We start from the raw sequence: 22,397 nt of genomic DNA, 5'->3' as shown, positions 1-22,397 counted from the left end.
GGTCAATTGACAATTTCGGTCATACAAAATTTATTTGTAGATCTTACTTTGCTGAACATTTTTGCTGTTTACAGTTTATCTTTATCTATAATAATATTCAAGATAATAACGGAAAACTGCAAAATTTCCTTAAAATCATCAATTCAGGGGCAATAACCTAAAAATCAGATACCCGATTTGGCTGATTATTTCAGGGCAGGTAGACCTTGACCTAAGGAATACTTTAACCTGTGTCAGATTTGCTCTAAATGCTTTAGTTTTTTAGATATAAGCCAAAAACTGCATTTTACCCCTATGTTCTATTTTTAGCCATGGCGGCCGTGTTTTTTGACGAAACAGAAAATAAAACATACACTTTATTCTAGATACCCAAAGAATCATTCAGCTTTAGTTGGAATTGTTTCTGTAGTTTCAGTGGAGAAGATGTTTGAAATAGTTTACACAAGACGGATGACGACGGATGCCAAGTGATGGCAAAAGCTCACATTTCCTTTGGAAAGGTGAGCTAAAAATAAGAAGTAAGGGGAGGCCAAAATTATGTGTCTGAAAACAAGTAGAATATAGCCATTTTTAGTAACAAATTCAAACAATCAAAATACCTCCTCTAGGCAAGTATCAGAGATACCATAACTTGATATTCCTAGGTCTTCATGACAGTTTTCTAACATTTCAAATAACATCTCAAAGTAGCCATCCCTGGCAGACTCTGGAGGTAGCTGAAATATTACTTCTGTAGAATTATCTTCTACAAGTTTTGCCCTCCTGATATACTTCTTCACAAAAGCTGTTATTCTCTTCTTTGAATATCCTGTAAAAGAAGCAGTGAGCATTATTAATCTGGAAAATAACTATGACAACTTACTCAGTAAGTTTTGAAAATGTATATATAACTCTTTTTTTTTTCAGAAAAAAATGTCTATCCACCTTAAACATAAGCTGGGTAATTGTTTGCAATTAACACAAGATTTCCACAAATTACAAATCAAACAAAGAAAACATATTTTTAAAGTTTAATAAGCTTTTACCTCTCATTATTCTTGGACCATTTACAGGTAAAGGAAGAGTAGCTTCCCCTTCTGATTTCTCTACTGTTTCCAAAAATCCTTCATCAAGTATATCTGATAACTGAAATATAAAAGAGAGATATCAAAAACAAAAGCAAATAACACCTGGTTTTCAATTTCATATTTGAAACAAGGTACCTGATATAATTCATTTGAGGTTAATAATGTTTTATTAATATGGGATGTTACATATTTACGTTTTATACAAGCAAGTTTGTGTCTTACAATTACAAAAAGAAAGTTTCATGCATCAATAATGGTAAATTATTAAGTCAGGGATTTCTTTACCACAAATTACTTAAAACCTTTACTTAATTCTTCTATAGATATAAAGATTTGGTTTTGAAGTTTGGTTGTATCTGTAAAAAACTTATTTGAAACGGGATAGCACATCCTAATTTTTACGGAGATGTTGTTTACCGAGCACAGAAATTTATATACGATCCGGGTAAACTTATTGATCCTTTAAATAAACTTATTCTAAAAGGTTACCAATTCAACACTGTAATTAGATCTTTGAATATTGTCATTTTTGGTATAAGTATTGATTTTGTTATCAGTAAATTAAAATCAAACTAAATATTATTTTTATATACATATGCACATTTATGGCTCTACAATCTGTCGATACCTGCATCTTGGCATTGCACACGGTCATGTTTTTCTCTGAATGTTAATGACATCTTTACACTTAATTCATTGGATGTTGGATGTGTATTGGTTGATATTTTAGTCTTAGATGCATAATTTTTTTATTAGTTGTTATTGACTTTGAACTAGTTGTCAGTAACTGCGAGAATTCTCACAGCAGTACTTAGTGTCTTTTTGTTGTGGGGATGTATAAGTACCCTGCCACGTCCACTTTGTGTTTTTGTTATATGTATTTCTGTTTGTATTCATCTGATGATTTAAGCCTTTTTCAACTGATTTTTATAGTTTGTTCTTATGTTGTACTGTTACACCACTGTCCCAGGTGAGGGGGAGGGTTGAGTGCCAGCTAACATGCTTAACCCCGCCACATTCTGTATGTGCCTGTCCCAAGTCAGGAGCCTGTAATTCAGTGGTTGTCGTCTGTTTCTATGTATCATATTTGTTTTTGTTCATTATTTTGTACATAAATTAGGCCGTAAGTTTTCTCGTTTGAATTGTTTTACATTTGTCATTTCGGGCCTTTTATAGCTGATTATGCGGTATGGGTTTTGCTCATTGTTGAAGGTCATACGGTGATCGATAGATGTTAATTTCTGTGTCATTTGGTCTCATGTGGAGAGTTGTCTCGTTGGCAATTATACCACATCTTGCTATATTTATTTTGTAAAATGAATTAATGAATTCTTAAAATGATGAAAATTTGAAGTGTACATTCTTCAACCTGATTTTTTTTTACTCACAAATAGTGAAATCCAAATCACATCTGGCAAATTGATAAATGTAAATATGAGGCAATATATATCAATCAAGTTTCCATGGTTTACTTAAGAGAAATTTTATAGAATGAACAGAAAATTAATGTAGATCTTTTATACGAGGAAACTTACACTGAGTGGTATAAAAATTCACTCATTCGAAGATTTTTTTTACATACAGGTTGTTGATGATACAAGTTACAACAATCAAACACGAAAACGTTAAAAGTAAATACAGCCATGTCTTTTCTATCTACCTGTCTATTAAATCCAACTCTCTGTCTATCTAATGAATCTGAATCAAGATTGCCATCTTTAACCATAGTCAAATAGTATCCATTACCATACTGTGACTTGAGGTATAAACTGGACCCACAACAGAGTAGTCTCCCTTGAGATATGATGGCTATCCTGTCACCAAGAATGTCTGCTTCATCCATATGGTGTGTTGATAAAATTATTGTTCTATCTGAAAATTTCAAATAGATATTTATTCAAATGTAAATTACCCACAAATTTTCAAATTACATCTCTTTTAATCCAAGATCATTTTCGTTGAATCATTGACCTACCCTTTTCTTAAATTCTCTAATAGCTCATAATAGCATGAAAATAAACTGTAGATTTAATGTGTATTTCAACCATACCATAATTGATATGCAAATCAACTTACTTTTCTTGAATTTAATGAGAAGTTCCCAGATAGCTCGTCTTGCCTGGGGATCTACACCAGCAGTTGGTTCATCTAGAATCACTGTCTTTGCATCACCTACAAATGCAATGGCTATGGAAAGCTTTCTCTTCATTCCACCTGAAAAATAGAATCACATTAATGGCTATGGATTGCATTTCCCTATTTATTTATGGATTGTTTCTGATAGTACAATGAAGTTCAAAATCAATTAATAATTGTCTTGTGAACCACATATATAAACATAGTTGCCAACTCACATGATATTTGCGTGTAATACACGCTTTTTCAACGGTTTTCGCGAAGATTTTGTCACATGGCATGTACACGCTTTAGCCACTTTACATGCCATTACACGCTTTTTCGTTGTTTTGATTTGTTTTGGTCGTTAGTGATATCGTGATTCTCGGTTTTTTTCATAAAATTAAGACGATAAAAACCGAAAATTTCGAAGTATTCTTTGGGTCGCCATTGTTTATTTTTTGAAATGGACGAACTACAAAAGCCCTTCAAGTAAGGTGGTGAGTAGTTTTTAAGGTTATGTTACTTTCTTTCCTTTCAAATTCACTTTGGGGAAATGTCCAGCAGAAAGATGTTGCTTTTTGGACCTGTACAGTCGTCTAAAGAGCCGAGTGCTAAGCGAAAACGATACATGTGTACGTACTAAAAAAGATGTGAGTCCGAGTTTAAACGGATCAAAGGCATATTAGTTACAAAGGATTATGCATCTTAAACATTATCAATCATTTGCAATCATAACAACATGTGTGAGAGGAGTACTAGCTATTTGATAAAGCATTCAATGGTTTTAAAATTATAAAATTATTTTTCTTTTTCAGTTTCAAATCTAGGCTCTAGCCAACAGATTTCCACATGCCATAGGGAATGGGAATATCACAGAACTGTTGGATCAGTTCTCAGAGTACTAGCTGTCTTCTCCTGATGAACTACCCAGCTTTGACCAGGAAAAAGCAACATTCTGGGGAGCAATGGCAGACATAGTTGACATTTTTAATGACAAAAAATGTTATTAATTCTTTCAAAGCTTGCTAAAGCTATTTTAGTTCTGCCAAATAGCAATTCTGACTGTGAGAGAGCATTTTCAATTATAAAGAATATTTACACTGAATTCAGATAAGAACTCAACAATGATACATTGTGTGTATTGTTACATGTATCATGTAAATTTAACATGTATCATGTAAATTTAACCAAACTGGTAGTTGTTTTGAATATGTGCCTAGTTGTGTTGTTTTGAAAGCAGCAAAACAGGCCACTGTTGAATACAATAAAAGTTTACACTAGAATATTGTTTTTTTATATTGAGAAATTTGTATAATGTTCATATTAAAAAGATATAAGAAGATGTGGTATGAGTGCCAGTGCATCTGTGACACGCATTTTCACACGCTTTTTGACATGTCATGTCATGTCATGACATGTTTTGTCATTGTCAGAGGTTGGCATGTATGTATATATTCCTCCTACATTGGAATTCAGAGAGAAATCATCAATGATTTTCTTGTTTTCCAGGAGAACAAATTTCAACATGAATACACACATTGTCTGCTTGTAATTAAAAGTACTCGAAAAAATGAAGCAGGTGTGTAACAGATAAAAAAAGGGTTAAAAACTTACAACTTATCACTGTCAAGCTGCAGATCAGATAGGAACTCATACTGTTCAATAGTACCCAAGATAAATGTGAGAGAAATATGTGTTGCACGAACATAGTGACAAATGCATGGGAAAGGTGAATGCAATATTCTTGTGCTGTGTAATAACGGCAAGATTTATCAGATCAGAAAAATCTTGTGCTCTGTGATATCAACAAAACTTACCAGACAACTGATCAGGGAATTCTTGTGCTCTGTGATAAAGACCTGTTTCTCTCATCATTCTGTCACATTCTGCATGAGCCTGTTTATTTGGTTTGCCTTTTAAGCTAGTGTAGAACCAGATATGCTCCTCTACAGTCAAACTGTTGGTAAATAAAAACAACAAATACATTTACTAACATAATAAAACATCAAATACATTTACTAACATAATAAAACAACAAATACATTTAATAACATAATAAAACAACAAATACATTTACTAACATAATAAAACAACAAATACATTTACTAACATAATAAAACAACAAATACATTTACTAATATAATAAAACAACAAATACATTTACTAACATAATAAAACAACAAATACATTTACTAACATAATAAAACAACAAATACATTTACTAACATAATAAAACAACAAATACATTTACTAATATAATAAAACAACAAATACATTTACTAACATAATAAAACAACAAATACATTTACTAACATAATAAAACAACAAATACATCAGTTGTTAATAACAAAAAAAAGTTTTTCACACAAGCCAATGTATTCATATCAAATCCATTTTCATTTTTCTGAATAATTCAAAATTTACCCTTTTTTTCTACTAAACCTATGTTTAAACTTCATTGTTATGTTGACTGACATATTAACAACTTTTACTGTAACTATGAAGATGAGTCTTAAAAACTTCTAAACCAGGAATTATATATCAATTTCTATGACTTCTGACAATAATTACTCACAATTTAAACAATACATTAAACTGTGGACACATGCCTAGATTGTTCCTGATTTTGTCCATGTCTGTGAGAATATTCTGTCCATAGATGAAGGCAGATCCTTGTGATGGTGGAAACAATCCAGTCAAGATTGACCTAGAAAATAAATCAAGATTTTTTTTAATAATAAAAAACCTAAATGGAAATTCTCAGTATGTCATATTTTATTCTGAGGCAATATTGTTCCATTAGAAACACAAGTCATCTATCCAAAACCAATTCAGCCAAAAAGTTTCTCCAGAGATAAATATAGAAAGGGTAGTTCTATTTCCTTAAACCACATCCAAAGCACTTTCATCTAATCATTTGGATGCTTAATTAAGGGCATATTTGTTGCCTCTAAACCAGTTATATGTATGCTTCTTGAGTTCCAAAATCTAGATTTATTACATTGCAAAAATTTGAATCTTTTGATGGGATAACATTTGTGGTTTGTTTCAATAATGAAATAGGTTACTAGTAAGAATACTATTCCATTCATTAACTTCTATGGTTTCTTTTTCCTCAAAACAAGTTTCTACAATAGGTATGTCCTCATTAAGACCAAGATACTACATTTTATAAAAGGGGACAAACTGTTCCAAACATTATACATTTTCTCATTATTTCATTCATAAAACATCTGACTATCTTACATCGTAGTTGTTTTCCCTGCACCATTATGTCCTAGGAATGACGTTATTTGTCCTTCATAAAAGTTCACACTCAAACCATCTACTGCATTCTTTTTCCCCTTCTGATAATGTTTCTTCAAATTCTTTATGGATACACCTAATGGTCTGTCATGGGGTTCTTCCTCTAGTTTAGGTGCATCTGAAGTGAAAATACTTAATTTTTAATGTTTCTTCCATAACTATTTTATTGCAAAGCATTTTATTATTGGTTAGAGAAAAAAACTTGATCCTGTGTTCCATATAGAGTAAAAAACAATCTTTCAGCAATAACCTTTCTTTATTTGATATTTTTCATTTATAAAATACATATCACAAAATGTCCAGGTATAAACTTTTGAACTTACCTTTATTATTGTTGGTTTTTGAGTCTTCCTCCTCATTAGATCTACAAACAGATGTACCACACCAATATGATGGCTGTAATGGGAAATACCATGGTCTGGGTAATCCATAACTACCTAAAACATTGTAATAGTTTAACATCACTTTGGTTCAACTCATTACCTACCATAATATCACAATAAAGGTTTACATGAATTTTAAAACAAACAGGAAATAATGTACATGAACAAAAACCAATATCTTTCTTACAGATATGTAGTGCTTTTTTTCATGATTAACCATGTAAAATAACAGCAATACTAAAAGAAGAATTTCACTTTACATTTATTTTTCTCTAATTCTTACTGTATTTGAAACCTATTCTGGCCAGTTTGATTAAACTACACATTGATTAGAAAATTGCAAGTGATGTATAGCAAAATGTATTTGGAATAACATACTTGGAGTTTTTCATTAAAGCACTACAAAAAAAAAAAACTACCATGCTACCCTTTGTGTGTACATTCTGTGATTGTCAACAAGCTTAAAAGTTTAAATTTTCAAAATTAAACTATATCCAGTTGATAATTATTATAATCAAGACATAAGCTTCCTGATTCATAGAAAAAAATCATTTACTTAAAAAATCAGAAAAATATTCATAGCAACCTATTCTATGATAAAAAAAGAAAATATTGAACAAAATGAAAATGTTTGTCTGCTTAATATATCTGATGACCAAACATGTGAATAACAAAAGTACCTGGGAATACAGCCTCAATATACCAGGTCAATATTCCGTATATAGTGGCATCTGATAACATCATCATAATACACAGGTACATGTTAAAATGGTCATCAGGGACTGGACTTGTATTGATGTTACTCCACTGCATACCCACAGCTTGTTCTTCAAACCTTGATATATAGGTACAACCAAATCCAAACGCTACATTAGATGATAGGCTCTATAAATGTACATTCAAATAAACTTTATACCATGTACTTCAAATTGAGTAATACAACATTTAGAATTACAACCAGTTTGTAGATATTTCTATTAACTTCAAAACTTTATACAAATAAAGGTCAAGTAATTTTGATTTTTTTAAATCTGGAAAAAATTAGAGATAAATGATTTGATTCTGTAAATTAAAAATATCACATTATTACATCTTGCCAATATCAATGGCATTGCCAAGGGACAGGGTCTTACTATTTAAAATGCTTTTTTGCTAGAGCAAATACTTGATGATTCAATGATTGGATAGATTGTATGAACTTAACCAAACAAAACCCAATTCAAAGTAAAGCTCAACATGTATATAAATCTAAATATTTCCACAAAAAAGATACAAAGGACTATGAAATACCACCACCAACTGTTTTTGATTTGATGAAGGCATTTGTGTTTTAAATATCTAATTTTTCTATAAAATTTCACAGCAGACCTCAGTGGTATAAAGATATACCTATACTTACAACAGCAAGTTTCTGATCAAGTGACATCAAATGTTCCCAATGTCTGGCTAACAGGTATGGCAGGTATAAAGCAAAGTATATAAAGCTAGCGCAACATGCACACAGGTTAGCTTGGTTGAAAAAAACTGTGATCAGAAAACACTGCATGATAGTTGAAATACCATATACTGTTAGGAATACCAATAATATACTGGCATCAGTGTGTTCTATAACTCCTCCTAACTACAAAATAAAACAGATTATTACACAAAAATATCATATAATGTAAGAAATGCCAATGATATACTGGCATTAGTGTGTTCTATAACTCCTCCTAACTACAAAATAAAACAGATTATTACACAAAAGTACTATGCAGAAACATCTTTACTGGCATTTGTTTGTTTTATTACCCCTTCTATCAACAAATAAAACAGATTATTACATAGAAACTTCAAATACTGTTATAAATATTAATAATATACTGACATCAGAATGTTCCACTACTTCTTGAATCTACAAACTTACATCACACAATTATGACTCAATTTTACCATTTTATGTGTTCATAGGACACCATGCCCCTAAATCACTATCACATTTCTATGTTCAGTGAACCTTGAAGTCTGAGGTGAAAACCGTTATTTGGCAAACATTGTAAAAGTTCAAATCATAATGCACATTTGTAATTAGTTCCAAGTTGATGTGACCACAACTTCAGGGTGAACAACCTTAAACCAGAATTTTAAACTGCCAGACTATTAGCCACACAAACTGGAAAACATATCTACTATCCTAGGCTGGGCCTGATAGCCATTAATTACTGAGTTGTTAAATTTTAAATGTTGGGATTGTTTTCCTTCTTACATAAATGATTTTTACTGCTTATCCATTATCATCTACTATTTTAAAATTGTAATTTTTTGTCAAAGTAAATTATGCATTACATAATAAGGATATTTGAAGAATAGTTCTCTAGCAAACTGTGTTATCCTCTATCAAAAAAGAATTATCAATATTATTATACTTATCATTACCTTAAGAATTATGACCAACAAGCAAACAGTTAGAAACATGATTGAAAAGGCATTGATGAACCATGCCAACCAATGTACTCCATTACCAAGTCCCATAATCTTCATCACTTCCTTCAATCTCATCTCCTTTTCATACACAATATTCTTACAAATCATAGCCACAGGGAACAACCAGGCTAGTACCAGGAACAATGGTAACGTCTTACTTATACCATACATAAACCTGAAATAGAAATATATTATGATAAAACTTGTCAATACCAAACCACAGGAATAAATCATGCTAGTATCAGGAATATTATGGTATTGTCTTATACCATACATAAAACTGAAATGTAAATTATGTTTCAGTAAAACCTTTCTAAACTGTCCCACAGGAGGCAGTCAGGCTAGTACCAGGAATATTTTTAATTTCTTGCTTATATCACTCACTTTCTTTTTGTTGTTATTTTGTACATTCTAAATTCCCTTAGTAAAAGAGATGTCTGCAATGTCCTAACTGAAATCAATTTGCATAACTTACGAGTCTTCAATATAACAAGGATAAGGAAACTGTTGTAGTACAAGTCCTATGTTGTTACTCATACCAGTCTGTATCTTAATGATCGCTTGTTCTATCATATCCTGTAGGTAGGCAAAACCATAGGTTAGATATTTGGTCTGTGGTCCAGGTCGGCTTCTAGGGCCAGGTGTCCAGAATCTAAAGTACATAGAAAAAGGTCAGAAATCAATATTAATAAGGTCAAGGTGTCTAGAATCTAAATCCACAAAAAAAAAAAATGGTCAGAAATCAATATTTTCTCATTTTCCTTTTATTTGTGTACTACAGGCTAGTATTCAAATGAAACTTTTGAGAACATGATGAGTATATTGTAACTTCTGAAATGAAAAACTTATCAATCAGAAAAATAAAATCAGGAAATTGACATGAAACATTTTCTCCTATCCAAATAATATCCAACATTAAATTGAAACTTGGCAATTATATCTGTCTACGTCCATTCTGATTCTCTGTGTTGAGTATTTACAATACTTACCTATCTGTCACCTGTTTGGTATTGTCCACTCTGTCTGTGTCCATTCTGATTCTCTGTGTTGAGTATTGACAATACTTACCTATCTGTCACCTGTTTGGTATTGTCCACTCTGTCTGTGTTCATTCTGATTCTCTGTGTTGAGTATTGACAATACTTACCTATCTGTCACCTGTTTGGTATTGTCCACTCTGTCTGTGTCCATTCTGATTCTCTGTGTTGAGTATTGACAATACTTACCTATCTGTCACCTGTTTGGTATTGTCCACTCTGTCTGTGTCCATTCTGATTCTCTGTGTTGAGTATTGACAATACTTACCTATCTGTCACCTGTTTGGTATTGTCCACTCTGTCTGTGTCCATTCTGATTCTCTGTGTTGAGTATTGACAATACTTACCTATCTGTCACCTGTTTGGTATTGTCCACTCTGTCTGTGTCCATTCTGATTCTCTGTGTTGAGTATTGACAATACTTACCTATCTGTCACCTGTTTGGTATTGTCCACTCTGTCTGTGTCCATTCTGATTCTCTGTGTTGAGTATTGACAATACTTACCTATCTGTCACCTGTTTGGTATTGTCCACTCTGTCTGTGTCCATTCTGATTCTCTGTGTTGAGTATTGACAATACTTACCTATCTGTCACCTGTTTGGTATTGTCCACTCTGTCTGTGTTCATTCTGATTCTCTGTGTTGAGTATTGACAATACTTACCTATCTGTCACCTGTTTGGTATTGTCCACTCTGTCTGTGTCCATTCTGATTCTCTGTGTTGAGTATTGACAATACTTACCTATCTGTCACCTGTTTGGTATTGTCCACTCTGTCTGTGTCCATTCTGATTCTCTGTGTTGAGTATTGACAATACTTACCTATCTGTCACCTGTTTGGTATTGTCCACTCTGTCTGTGTCCATTCTGATTCTCTGTGTTGAGTATTGACAATACTTACCTATCTGTCACCTGTTTGGTATTGTCCACTCTGTCTGTGTCCATTCTGATTCTCTGTGTTGAGTATTGACAATACTTACCTATCTGTCACCTGTTTGGTATTGTCCACTCTGTCTGTGTCCATTCTGATTTTATAACTGACATGTTTTGGTAGTCTGTCTGGCGTTCTCTTGTCCACATTGAATACAACAGCTACAGAAGAAATCATACACCATTATAATGAATTACATTTTTGTGAAAATATTTTGTACCAGCTGTCTCATTAAGAATGTTTCTTTTATATTGTATATCATGTAAACGAAAACTTTAAAAAACATATATAAAACATAAACTTACCAGCCAAAAATGTTCTGTTTTGTATCATTCCTAAGCTGTTCTTCACCAGGTCTTTCTCTGATGGATAGGGTACAAACTTGTCAAATACAATACACTGTAAATACAAATAGATTACAGTATAATGGGTCACATAGATACCACATATAGTGTTAAAATATATCTGTGGCAGCTCCTTGTTGAATAAAATGAAATGTAAGGTATACATAAGTCAGATGGCAACCCAACAAAACAATAAAATCAAATAATGAAATCTTGAATATGTTAAGAAAAGGAAAAAGGTTAAGGGTTCTTTTTTCACACCATAATCAATAATTGTATTTTTCAATACAAGGATAGACATATTTGACAAGCTTTAGCTTTCTACAAAAAACGTTCATTGAAATTAAAAATCTTTTACTGTGTACTACTGTATATTCAGATAATTTTTGCAATGTTTTTTTTATTGTTAAAATTGCAATGGGATATGTTTTACCCCAAAAAAAACTTGCATTTTAATTTTTTATAGCATTATTTGTATGCAGCATTTCCTGAAATCACAATAAATAATTACATTTTGGTACATTTTTCAACAATACCAATAATAAAAATGAATATATTAAAGGTACTTACCTGACCATAATCAGCAATAAGTTTTGCCAAGGCTTTTGAATACACCAACATTTTCTCCCAATTTACTGTATTATTGTTGTTAGTAAAGAACTCCTGTAGAAATTTACATGTCACACTATGCTGGTCTTTAAGGTCTTGTTTCAAACTTTTCCTCTCCATCAAGTTACATAAACAGGACCCGGAGAAACTCTGAAGTAATATGTAAAATATTTGTTCAATATCAGACATCAGCAAACTTTTAGAGTAAAACATTTTCTTCATTTATAAAATTAGTAGCCTTTAACATTCAAAGTGACCTCTACTTTTGTTCAGAGATAGATATAACAAGTTGAATTGTAAGCTTTTGTGCACAAATGATATCCTCTCTATTAGTATTTTGTAAACAGGAAGTTGAAGAGAAATGGATATGAAGATACATCAACGATATAGCATGCACACATAAAGCTTGATTCCAAATTTTGGAACGCCCTGAGAAATTGCAACAAAAATCTCTAACATGACCATTATGTATAAGAACATACAAGTATTTGATAAGCAGGAAATTTATGAGAGAAATGAATCTAAAAATGCACCTAACAGAAAAGAATGCTCAAATGAAGCTTGTTACTAAATTTCAGGAAGCTCTGAATTGTAGTTCCTTAGAAAAGTGCAACAAACATTTCATATGACAGATGGAAGGACAGAGCAAGGGTATAATAATTCTAGATTGAATGAAAGTCCTAAGGTATCCTTTTTAAGTTTAAGCATAAATGAAACTAGAACAAGTGGAGATTTTGAAGGAATATAAGATCAACCAAAACCCTTCTGACTAGATTTTTTACTTTTCTTTCTGTAAATTATAGACAGATGCAAACAAAATCCTGCAGCCTTATATATTTTCTTTTTTTCTTTGTAAATTATAGACACTATAACACACATCATATATCACTGTTAAGGACTGTCTAGTAGGAAAACTATTTCTGAGAAAAGAAGATATGACAAGAGGCGGTTTACCTGTATAAGTCCAAATCCATGGCTTTGCTTGAGATATTCCTGGAGATTATCTACATAACTTTCCCATTTCTTTGCTATATCTATTATATCAGCCAAGTCAGAAAATGTTCGATTTGCCTTAAAACAGAATACACATAACTTTATAAAAATTAACTTTTATAGGACAAAAAATGCCTACATATACTCTATTTAGTCCTCCTTTGGGTAGGATCCCTGTAAAGCAAATACTAAAATAGGAGGTATGCAAACCATACTGTATTGAAATATGATGCAATTCACATTGCTTTTCTGAACTTTCTAGCCTGATCCTAAATAACTAAGCAATTGTAAATTTGTAATTATATTTTCTCTTTGCGTTTGAATGTAAGTAATTACTATTTTTTCATAATCTGTGTTTTTGTTGGACATCTGATGACATTTAACCTAGATTAAAACTTTAGAATCGACACCTGTGATGTTATGTAAAGGTAGCTTGAGGATGTAAAACTTCAAGTTATTTTAAAACTCGTTAAAGATTTTAATCAAAAATAGCTATTTTTCATGCAATAACCAAATCCTTTTCATCAATATTCATCTGATGGAAAAAAAACCTATATTATTTTATCTTATGGCAATATACTTTTAACCGAAATGGGGGCATTTATCAAAAAGTTTATTATTCAATTTAAACCACTTCCTCATCAAATTGTATTCAAAAATTTTATCAAAAACTTTCTTTCATGTCATACTGCTGTTTTTTCACTATTCAGAGATAGGGGCTTATAAAACTAATGTAACCTAAAATGATAGGCATGTTTAATACTAACAAATTTTCTCCTTCAGGAAACAGCTCCAATCTCCACATTTAACACATACGACAAATGACACAAACATGTGTGTAACTATTGATCGGCAAACCTTCATGGATGACACTTTCTAAAAGATAACATATTGTCTTTCCCTTAAAAAAGAAAAACCTACCATTTTGATCACCTCCAAAACAGCAGGAGTATCTGGAGCATATGGTATTTTTCCTAAGACAACAGCCTTCAGATATCTCCACAGCATCTTAGTGTTGGGGTCAGAGTTCATAACATTCACAAGGTTACGACAAATAGGAGCTAAAAATAGAACGTGTGTGTGCTATCACATTTTCAGTTTATTTCATTATTTTTTTCTTTAAAATAAGACCTAATTTGTAAGGGTAGAAAATTTCTACATGAATAAATAAGACCGACAATGAATTACTACATCTTTATATTTAGTATTTCAGTGTTATCATATAGACTTCATTAACAGAAAAGTACCATAATCAAATAGCAAGTTCTTCATGGCATATTCAGAACAAGGTGTATCTAAAAGATCAGACGTTTCCACGTCTAAAAAACATATTTTAGTGAAATTTAAAATATTTCTTCTTTATCTATAGAAAAAAATGTTTATTTAAAGTTCTTTAGTCCCCTCTGTTGAATAGATTCAAACAGATAAAATTCCCTTTCCTAGACTGGGAAACTTAAGAACACTTATTCATTGCCATTGTGAAGGTCTTACAAAGTATATACCTAAATGATTTTATTTTAGGTAATATTTGTTTTTGGATGCATTTCTGTTCTCCTGTTTGTTTCAGATATATCATTCTAAAAGTCTTTTATCTTGTTCATAAATCTTCTGAATAAAAGTATCTATTGTAAAACACAAAGGTCAATTGATTTTTATTAATTTAAAATCTTCATTATATTATTGTTTTCTGCAAGAAAATGATCTATAGACAACAAAACATTTGAAGAGAAATATTTCCCTTTTAATATTTAGATGACAATGCTCATCACTTGATATGTAGTTAATACTGACTCCTAATGACCCCTATTACTTTTACCAATTATTTCTAAAATTTATCTTTTGAGTGAATATTTTTGTCATTATTTATAAAAGGTGGGTTGAATATGAAAATGAGGAAGGATATGTACCGTTAGGTCCATATTCATTATAGGACGCTTCAGCGTGGTAATCTTTAGTTCCACTTATAAGGAATCTGGATAACAGGTCACTGGGTTTCTCACTCTGAACTTGTAGAAAGGAATGGCCACCACATACAAACTGTCCTAATGCTTGTACAATACTGGAAGAATTCAAAGAACCATTATCTAATGTTGACTGGATCAGTTTCTCAAATGTTGCTTTTATTTTTCGATGTTTCAAACTTTTCATTGATTTTATCTGTAAAAATAAATTATAATAAATATGAATAATACTGACATCAGTGTGCACATCACATGTTTCTGGAATATCTTTCATTAGGTATGCTCAACACTTAAACTTTTGGGAGCCAATTACACAAAACTTTACAACCAAAATCTTAGAAGTGTGAAACAGTTTTCTTCCAAGTTGTCAATTCTAATTCATATATGAAGATCTGTCATAAAAATATCAGTATTTGGAACCAATATTCCGGAAAATAAAGGCAAGCTGTTTCACCTAGGCAGAAGCTACACATAAAATTAATTCAATAGCTCTATGTTAAATTTTAATTGAACTATTGAAAGAAAATAAGTCAACACTTGAATCAGTTAAGATTTAAGACAATCAAAATAAAAAAGGACCTAGATAGGGAAAAAACCCACACCATCTTACATGAGGTATTATTATATTCAAAACTGCATTTTAGAATTTTACTTCTACATAAAAACTTCAATTTGTATTGATATTTTAGTCTCTCAAAATCCTAATTGAAAGCTATATGGATATCAAATTTTGAAAATTTAAAGTTACATCAAACTTGAATTAAAAATGTCTGGATTATATTCAGTTGTATGAAATTAACAAAACATCTAATTTTAATAGTTTTAAACTTAAATGTATATTTCTTAAAAATCTGAATACTCACCGAGGTATAAACATTTCTTAGATTAGTGAAAATTCTATTTATATTGGGAAACTGTCTGGTGTTAATAAATGTAAACTTCACCATCTGCAAGAAGAGACAAAGTTGAAAAATCAAGACATGAAATACAAGTAATGAATATAATTGATCATCAAGTATTGTTTATCTGTCTTTTGATCATTCATTATTTTACTTCCCTGCTTCTATATCATCCTTTTCAGTTGCTCCGTTATTCTTGTATCACTACTTTCTGATGTGAGGAGAACTTCTCAGCGACGTCGCTATGTGTGAAACAGCAACATCACAATATGAGAGCAGAACTGTCTATAAAGGGAGGGGAAAAAGACCAGAAATAGTACAATAAACAGATTATCAGATTTTCTGCTTACAGTTATCATAAATTAAAGAACCTTTGTGAACATGCTCACATACCCTACACCCCATATTGTCACTGGGCAAACCAAACCTCACCCGATTCCTAAGTTCAAAGACTAATAACTTCTACAAAAGTCAACTGATAAAAATTTCTTGTGGATACATGCACATCTGCATATTATGTCCTTATTATCTACAAAGTTTCATGAAATTCTGTTGTATGGTGTCAGGGGAGTTGCAATGACAAACTGCTGCAGTAAAATTGAGAATGGAAATGGGGAATATGCCAAAGAAACAACAACCCGACCAAAGAGCAGATAACAGTAGTATATTTATGCCAAAATTCTAAGTTCAAAGGGGCATAACTCCTAGAAAAAAAATTAAATCATAACTTCCTGTTGATATGCACATCTACAAAGTAAGTCCTTACTATCTACAAAGATTCATGAAATTCTGTAGTGTGGTTTCAGAGGAGTTGTGATGACAAGAACAGGACTGACAGACGGACAGACAGACTGATGGACTGACTGACTGACTGACTGACGGAAGGACTGACGGACGGACTGACAGACGGAGGGTCAAAAACATTATACCCTACAGAATTTTTTTCTGTGGGGTATAAATATCAGTTGCTCCACACAATATGAAACTTTTTTTACCTGTTCACTGTTTTTATTCCCCAAAAAAGCTTTACAGTGTAGCTTGCAGGTGATATTTTCTGATATCAATATACAGAAAATCTGATAATCTAAACTTTTTCAACACCAAGATTTGCTTTTGTGTATATGTATGGTGCTTAATATAACCTTTATAGATTTTCTCAATAATATATTTGCTTTGTGAAAAATGGTTTAATATCAACTAATTATTTCTAAACATTTCAGTAAAGTCAGACAAACACAGTTCTTGTTTGTTTTTGTATCTGTCATATATTTTCTCCTCGTTGGGTAGTGAGAAATATGTCATGTTTGACCCTTCATGTTATCTTGATTTTTACCTTTTTTTCCAAATACTATTGTATGGGTAAATAGATATATACCTGTAAAACAAACTTCTTGATACTAAATCCTGATCTGAATACAATTAATAGATCAGTTTTCTGTTGATTATTTAATCCACATATTTTAGATGTTAAATTTGCTTTAGCTGAGGCAGGATAAAACTGTAGATTTCCCAGTAATCCGTATGATGAACATAATGTAGAATGAGACATGGCAGATATAGCATCCTGCTGGGAAGATTCAGTACCAGGGCAACTGTCAAAACTTTTTAGAGCTGTGTTAAAGTTGGACAAATGTACCTAAAATAAAATATATTCATAGTAATTTTGATATCACGAAATAAAATTATATTATTTAAAATCATGGTGTGTCTATTGTAATTCTAATGCAATATAGTAATAATAGTAAGTAATGCCACTTTTAATTGGATGATGTCTGACCTAAATTCCATGGTTGACAATCAGTCTGTCATTTGGCAATGGCAGTCAACATTTCCAGATATTACAAATATCTAATTTTGAACATTTTACAAGTATCACAAAAGAAACATTAGAATAGAAATAACAGTACTTAAAAAGTGTTTGAAGAGTTGCCACAGTCAACTTAGGATTAACATTGCCAACTCTTCAAACATAGTTGTGTTATTCCTTAATTTGATATTACAAGAGATCTTATTTTCTGTAATGGTAAAGCTTTGAATTAATTACATTCTCTATAATATACTTTTCAACTCAATTTCAAATAAAGGTTTTTAGTTTATTGCATGGTTTTGTTATGTAAACAATTATCAAACCATATGTTTATATATATATACCAGTATATGACTATAGAAAAGAATCGAAGCAACAATTTGGTATTTTTTTAACTAAATTCTCACCTTCTGAAAATCAATAGAGGCATTCATGAGCTGTATAAACTCTACCAGAGTAAATCTTACTCCTTTCTCTTTCAACTCTGCCCTGATTGTTGTCAGGTTGGTAAACAAATTAGCTACTTTAATTTCACCTTCAAAAACAATATGCTGCTATGTAAAACCTTATATAAATACAGGTTTATTATAGTGTTTATGAGTTTATGTGCATTTGAAAAATTAAAGTAAGCTTTCTTTTATTTTTGAAAGGCCCATTGAAGACCTAGACAACAAAAAAACAGCAATAAAAGTACTATTACTTAGATATCTTGTGTCTTTCTAATATTTCATGAGTTATTTTAGCATGCACATCTAAATATTCTGTCTTTTTCTAATTTATTACCAAGTGTAGGTATTTTGTGGGCTTTTAAAAAGTATTTTGTATTTTTTAAACATTTTCCTTACATAATTCAGAGCTGGTTTGTTACAACCTTAACTTGAGACAGCATACCTGCCAACATTTCAAAATGGCCATGGGGGTTTTATGTGTAAGATGGCTCTCATAGTCCTACAAAACCTTTAAAGGGCCTTCAAATTTATTGGAATGTTGTTAATTTGCTTCTTCATACTTTTACAATCCTATAGCCATTGTAAATTGATTGTTTTGTTTTAAATTGTGGACAAAATTGCTCTTTCAAACTTTCCATTTGGGAACTTCCATGGGGAAAATCCCCCGCAAATAGTGACAGTTGGCAGGTATGAGACAGATCGATATGCTAGACCACCAGAACCTATACAAAATCATTTGTGTATTTTTGTGATAGTGGCCAAATTGAAGATGAGAAGCACTTCCTTTTTAATTGTCTTTTTTACTCTGATATCAGACATGAATTATATGCCAAAGCCTGTCTTTTAAATCCTGATTTTGATTATTCATGTGATATTGAAAAACTCTTATATGTAATGAGAATATGTTTCCTCTTTTAGCTAGTTCCCTTTATTCTATGTTTTACCGAGGAAAACATATTGTTATTTAGAAGTTGCATAATTTTTTTTATTTTCTAACTACTTTCAACATGTAAAAATGTTGTCTTTTTATGCATGTATAAGATGTCTGTTTTAATAATAGTGTCTCATAAGTCAATTTCGGCTGCCATCCTTTTACTTAATGTTAGGTTTTTATGACTTTGTGTATATATATATAGATATTGTAATGGATGGTGACACTTTAATAAAATAAATTATCTATCTATCATAAATTATTTTCTTAAACAAGTCAATGTTAAGAAACAGTAAATAATAACAATAACTTTCTGTAGGTACCGATTTGAATGATATATCATAAACAAATAAAAGCTTAACATACCTGTTGTACTGCCATTTTTGATTTTGTGTAGTAATGTTGAACCAATCTGTATGTCTTTGAACAAACCTGTAACTGTGTCTTTATCTAAATGGTTGTGAAACAAATCCTCTATGTCATTTGCTAGCTGTGTAAAACTGTCAAAATAAAATTAGCTATTTAAACCATGAATTTAAAGAAAATAATATTTTCATTATTGATAAAACTTTTAAAATCTGGTCAACACCAACTAAATGTTTCCGCATGTAATCTGAATCATGAATGTGTTTTCTTTATAACCTCAAATAAAATCTGATTAAGGTTTTGAGGAAGAAGACACTTTATCCATATATAATCGAATATTATTTGTTAGACTAAACAATCAAGCAAAAGACATTTGAATAGCTCATGTTTTTGCAGAATATGAAAGCTTTGTTTTAGTAAATGTCATACTCACATTGATTGGTTAAAGCTGTCTACAGTTCCCATTGATTCAGTTGGTGTCATCTCCTTGTAACAAGTATTGTTGAAGTTACAGAAAAAGGATTGAAGAAAGGGAAATAACCCAGCACTAGGCATAGCTTTGCCATTAAAATGACCTGAAATTTGAATATGTACATTTTGTTTGCTTCTTGAATTAAAGTCAATGAACACCAGATATACAAATCAAATGAGGTATCTGGAGATCAACATATGGTCTTAAATGATAGAAAAGCACCTTTATGTCATGTTCTAAATTAATCTGAATATATAAATGGATATATATAAATAATTTGTAAATTAGTTCAATAGGGACCATCAATCCTTTGGTTTATATATTTTTGAAATAATGGTTTCAGAATATGCATACAACAAATCAACTAAATATGCATCAGAGTTCTGGAAATCTTTTTTTTTCCTGGTGGTCCTAGAAGAAAATCTGCCGGTCCGGTCCTGACTATTATTTCTATTGCAAAATACCTAAATTGTGTTGGTCCTTTTCAAAGTTTTGGTGTTCAAAAACTTCAGACAACCACTTTCCAGAACTCTGATGCATATGTGGCTAATCAAATTCGGAGACACAATGATGACTATACAATCGGTTTCACTTCACAGAGGTATAAAAATTAACAAACTTACTTCTAAATATTATGTATTAATTATACCAGTAACACTTTTGCAGACCTACTTTTTACTCTGATACTTACATTCATGATGATAAGTCTTCAAACCAGGACTTGTTCTGATTCCAACCAGTATGAGAAATAAAACCAATGGAGCTATCAACTCAAATAGCAAGTGGTACTGTAAAATAGATCAAAAACATTGTCAATAATAATAATCTTTATTTCAAGATGGTTAGCTCAATTAGTACATTTTGTACAAACACAATCTTCCTTGAGGCCATCACGCTCTCATAATAATACACACAAATTTTTACATAACTAAAAAATACATAAAAAAATTGCAAATATCTAAATATATTAATTTCTAATAACAAACAATAATAAATCTAATAGATATAAGAAGATGTGGTATGAGTGCCAATGAGACAACTCTCCATCCAAGTGACAATTTGTAAAACCGAATGTTTGAATTCCCAATGGTCAAATTAAGAAAATGTTTTGTGATTGCTAATTCCTGTTAGTAAGATTGATATACATTTCATTTTTCTTACACAATTCTTCAATCTGATCTAAATCACCCGCAATGCTGTTATGATATGGCATCAATTTATTGGCAAGTGAGCAATTCTTGCCAACACAACCAGTTTGCCTTGATACATTTACATAGAGAGTAAAAGACATCAGAATTGGTCATAATATATTTAAAATCAGCCAGTCTTTGGTTTTCTATGTTGTGTTTTGTATACTGTTGTTTGTCTTTGTTTTCTGTCATGGCATTGTCAGTTTGTCATCGACTTAAGAAACAGAAAAAATCCCTACCATTGAAATATGGAATATAGGAAACTATTTTCCCATGCACTCTATAATCAGGGCATGATATCAAATATTAATTCTTGATTTACACAGTCAGGTAATCATTAGTACAATTTCAAACCTTGATTGCTTATCACTGTAAAGTCTTATTCATAATACAGACTCTCTTCTATTTTGGTTAACTTTTGTCACTCTTAATACAATTTCTGATTATCCCAATTCTACAGTAGCAAAATTGTAAACAAGCAAAACACTTACTTGTTGATGTGCTAAACAAAAGATTAATTGGCCAAAAAGACTCCCATTGTAGCAATAATTTTTACACATTAATATATATGGGTGATTTTTCAAAAAATGTCCACTTTCACTGTCCAGGGATTAAATTGAAAAAATCATATATTTTTTTGTTGTTGTTGTCTCAGTCTATAAATTGTACTTATAACAGACAACAACAACACTTTTTGTCTGCTTTGTGGTATTGACTCTCTGAAAAAAATCAGACCAAAGGGCTCATAAACAGCAAAAAACACTGTCCACATTTGAAAGTTTATTCAAATTTTCAAAATTTCATCGCAACGACAACAAATAATTGGGAAAATTATAATCATTCTTTCATTCAAATTTTAGTCTTTCCTTTTACTTGTCACTAATACAACTTCATTTAGTAAAATGGCGGTCATCTTTGGATGCTGATGATATAGTTTGTCTGCATTGAATCAATTGGCAAGTCCTATTGATAGAGTACTTTTTTACTTGTCCACTTTGCAACTTATTTTTTTTAAGAAATGTTGACCTCAAATCATAAAAAACGTTGAGTTTATGAAATAAAATGTATTATC

The 22,397-nt window shown here is 31.2% G+C and overlaps 2 protein-coding genes across 2 annotated transcripts in view; both read right to left on the bottom strand.

Moving 5' to 3' along the window:
• The window catches only part of LOC127738780 (phospholipid-transporting ATPase ABCA1-like), a 42,948-nt gene extending 28,834 nt beyond the window's left edge, over positions 1-14,114 (bottom strand). The window contains exons 1-17 of the mRNA XM_052250156.1: positions 14,109-14,114; positions 13,212-13,328; positions 12,219-12,407; positions 11,610-11,703; positions 11,354-11,465; positions 9,813-9,989; positions 9,290-9,512; positions 8,274-8,495; positions 7,555-7,759; positions 6,815-6,928; positions 6,432-6,609; positions 5,761-5,892; positions 5,003-5,142; positions 3,144-3,281; positions 2,728-2,939; positions 1,026-1,125; positions 600-808 (exon numbers count right to left, since the gene is read on the bottom strand). Coding sequence (XP_052106116.1) covers positions 600-808; positions 1,026-1,125; positions 2,728-2,939; positions 3,144-3,281; positions 5,003-5,142; positions 5,761-5,892; positions 6,432-6,609; positions 6,815-6,928; positions 7,555-7,759; positions 8,274-8,495; positions 9,290-9,512; positions 9,813-9,989; positions 11,354-11,465; positions 11,610-11,703; positions 12,219-12,407; positions 13,212-13,328; positions 14,109-14,114 — 2,568 coding nt within the window. The remainder of the gene's footprint in view (positions 1-599; positions 809-1,025; positions 1,126-2,727; positions 2,940-3,143; positions 3,282-5,002; positions 5,143-5,760; positions 5,893-6,431; positions 6,610-6,814; positions 6,929-7,554; positions 7,760-8,273; positions 8,496-9,289; positions 9,513-9,812; positions 9,990-11,353; positions 11,466-11,609; positions 11,704-12,218; positions 12,408-13,211; positions 13,329-14,108) is intronic.
• Positions 14,115-15,714: 1,600 nt separating this feature from the next.
• Positions 15,715-19,791, bottom strand: LOC127738772 (uncharacterized). The gene is made up of 5 exons (XM_052250142.1): positions 19,664-19,791; positions 18,325-18,452; positions 17,486-17,746; positions 16,075-16,158; positions 15,715-15,723 (listed from the first exon to the last, which is right to left on the bottom strand). Exons 2-5 carry the CDS (start codon positions 18,349-18,351, stop codon positions 15,715-15,717), a joined length of 381 nt encoding a protein of 126 aa, XP_052106102.1. The 5' UTR covers positions 18,352-18,452; positions 19,664-19,791.
• Positions 19,792-22,397: the final 2,606 nt, after the last annotated feature.

The sequence above is a fragment of the Mytilus californianus genome, unplaced genomic scaffold (assembly GCF_021869535.1).
Source record: "Mytilus californianus isolate M0D057914Y unplaced genomic scaffold, xbMytCali1.0.p SCAF_1, whole genome shotgun sequence".
NCBI classification, from domain to species: domain Eukaryota; kingdom Metazoa; phylum Mollusca; class Bivalvia; order Mytilida; family Mytilidae; genus Mytilus; species Mytilus californianus.
This window is presented reverse-complemented; position numbering and strand designations above follow the sequence as displayed.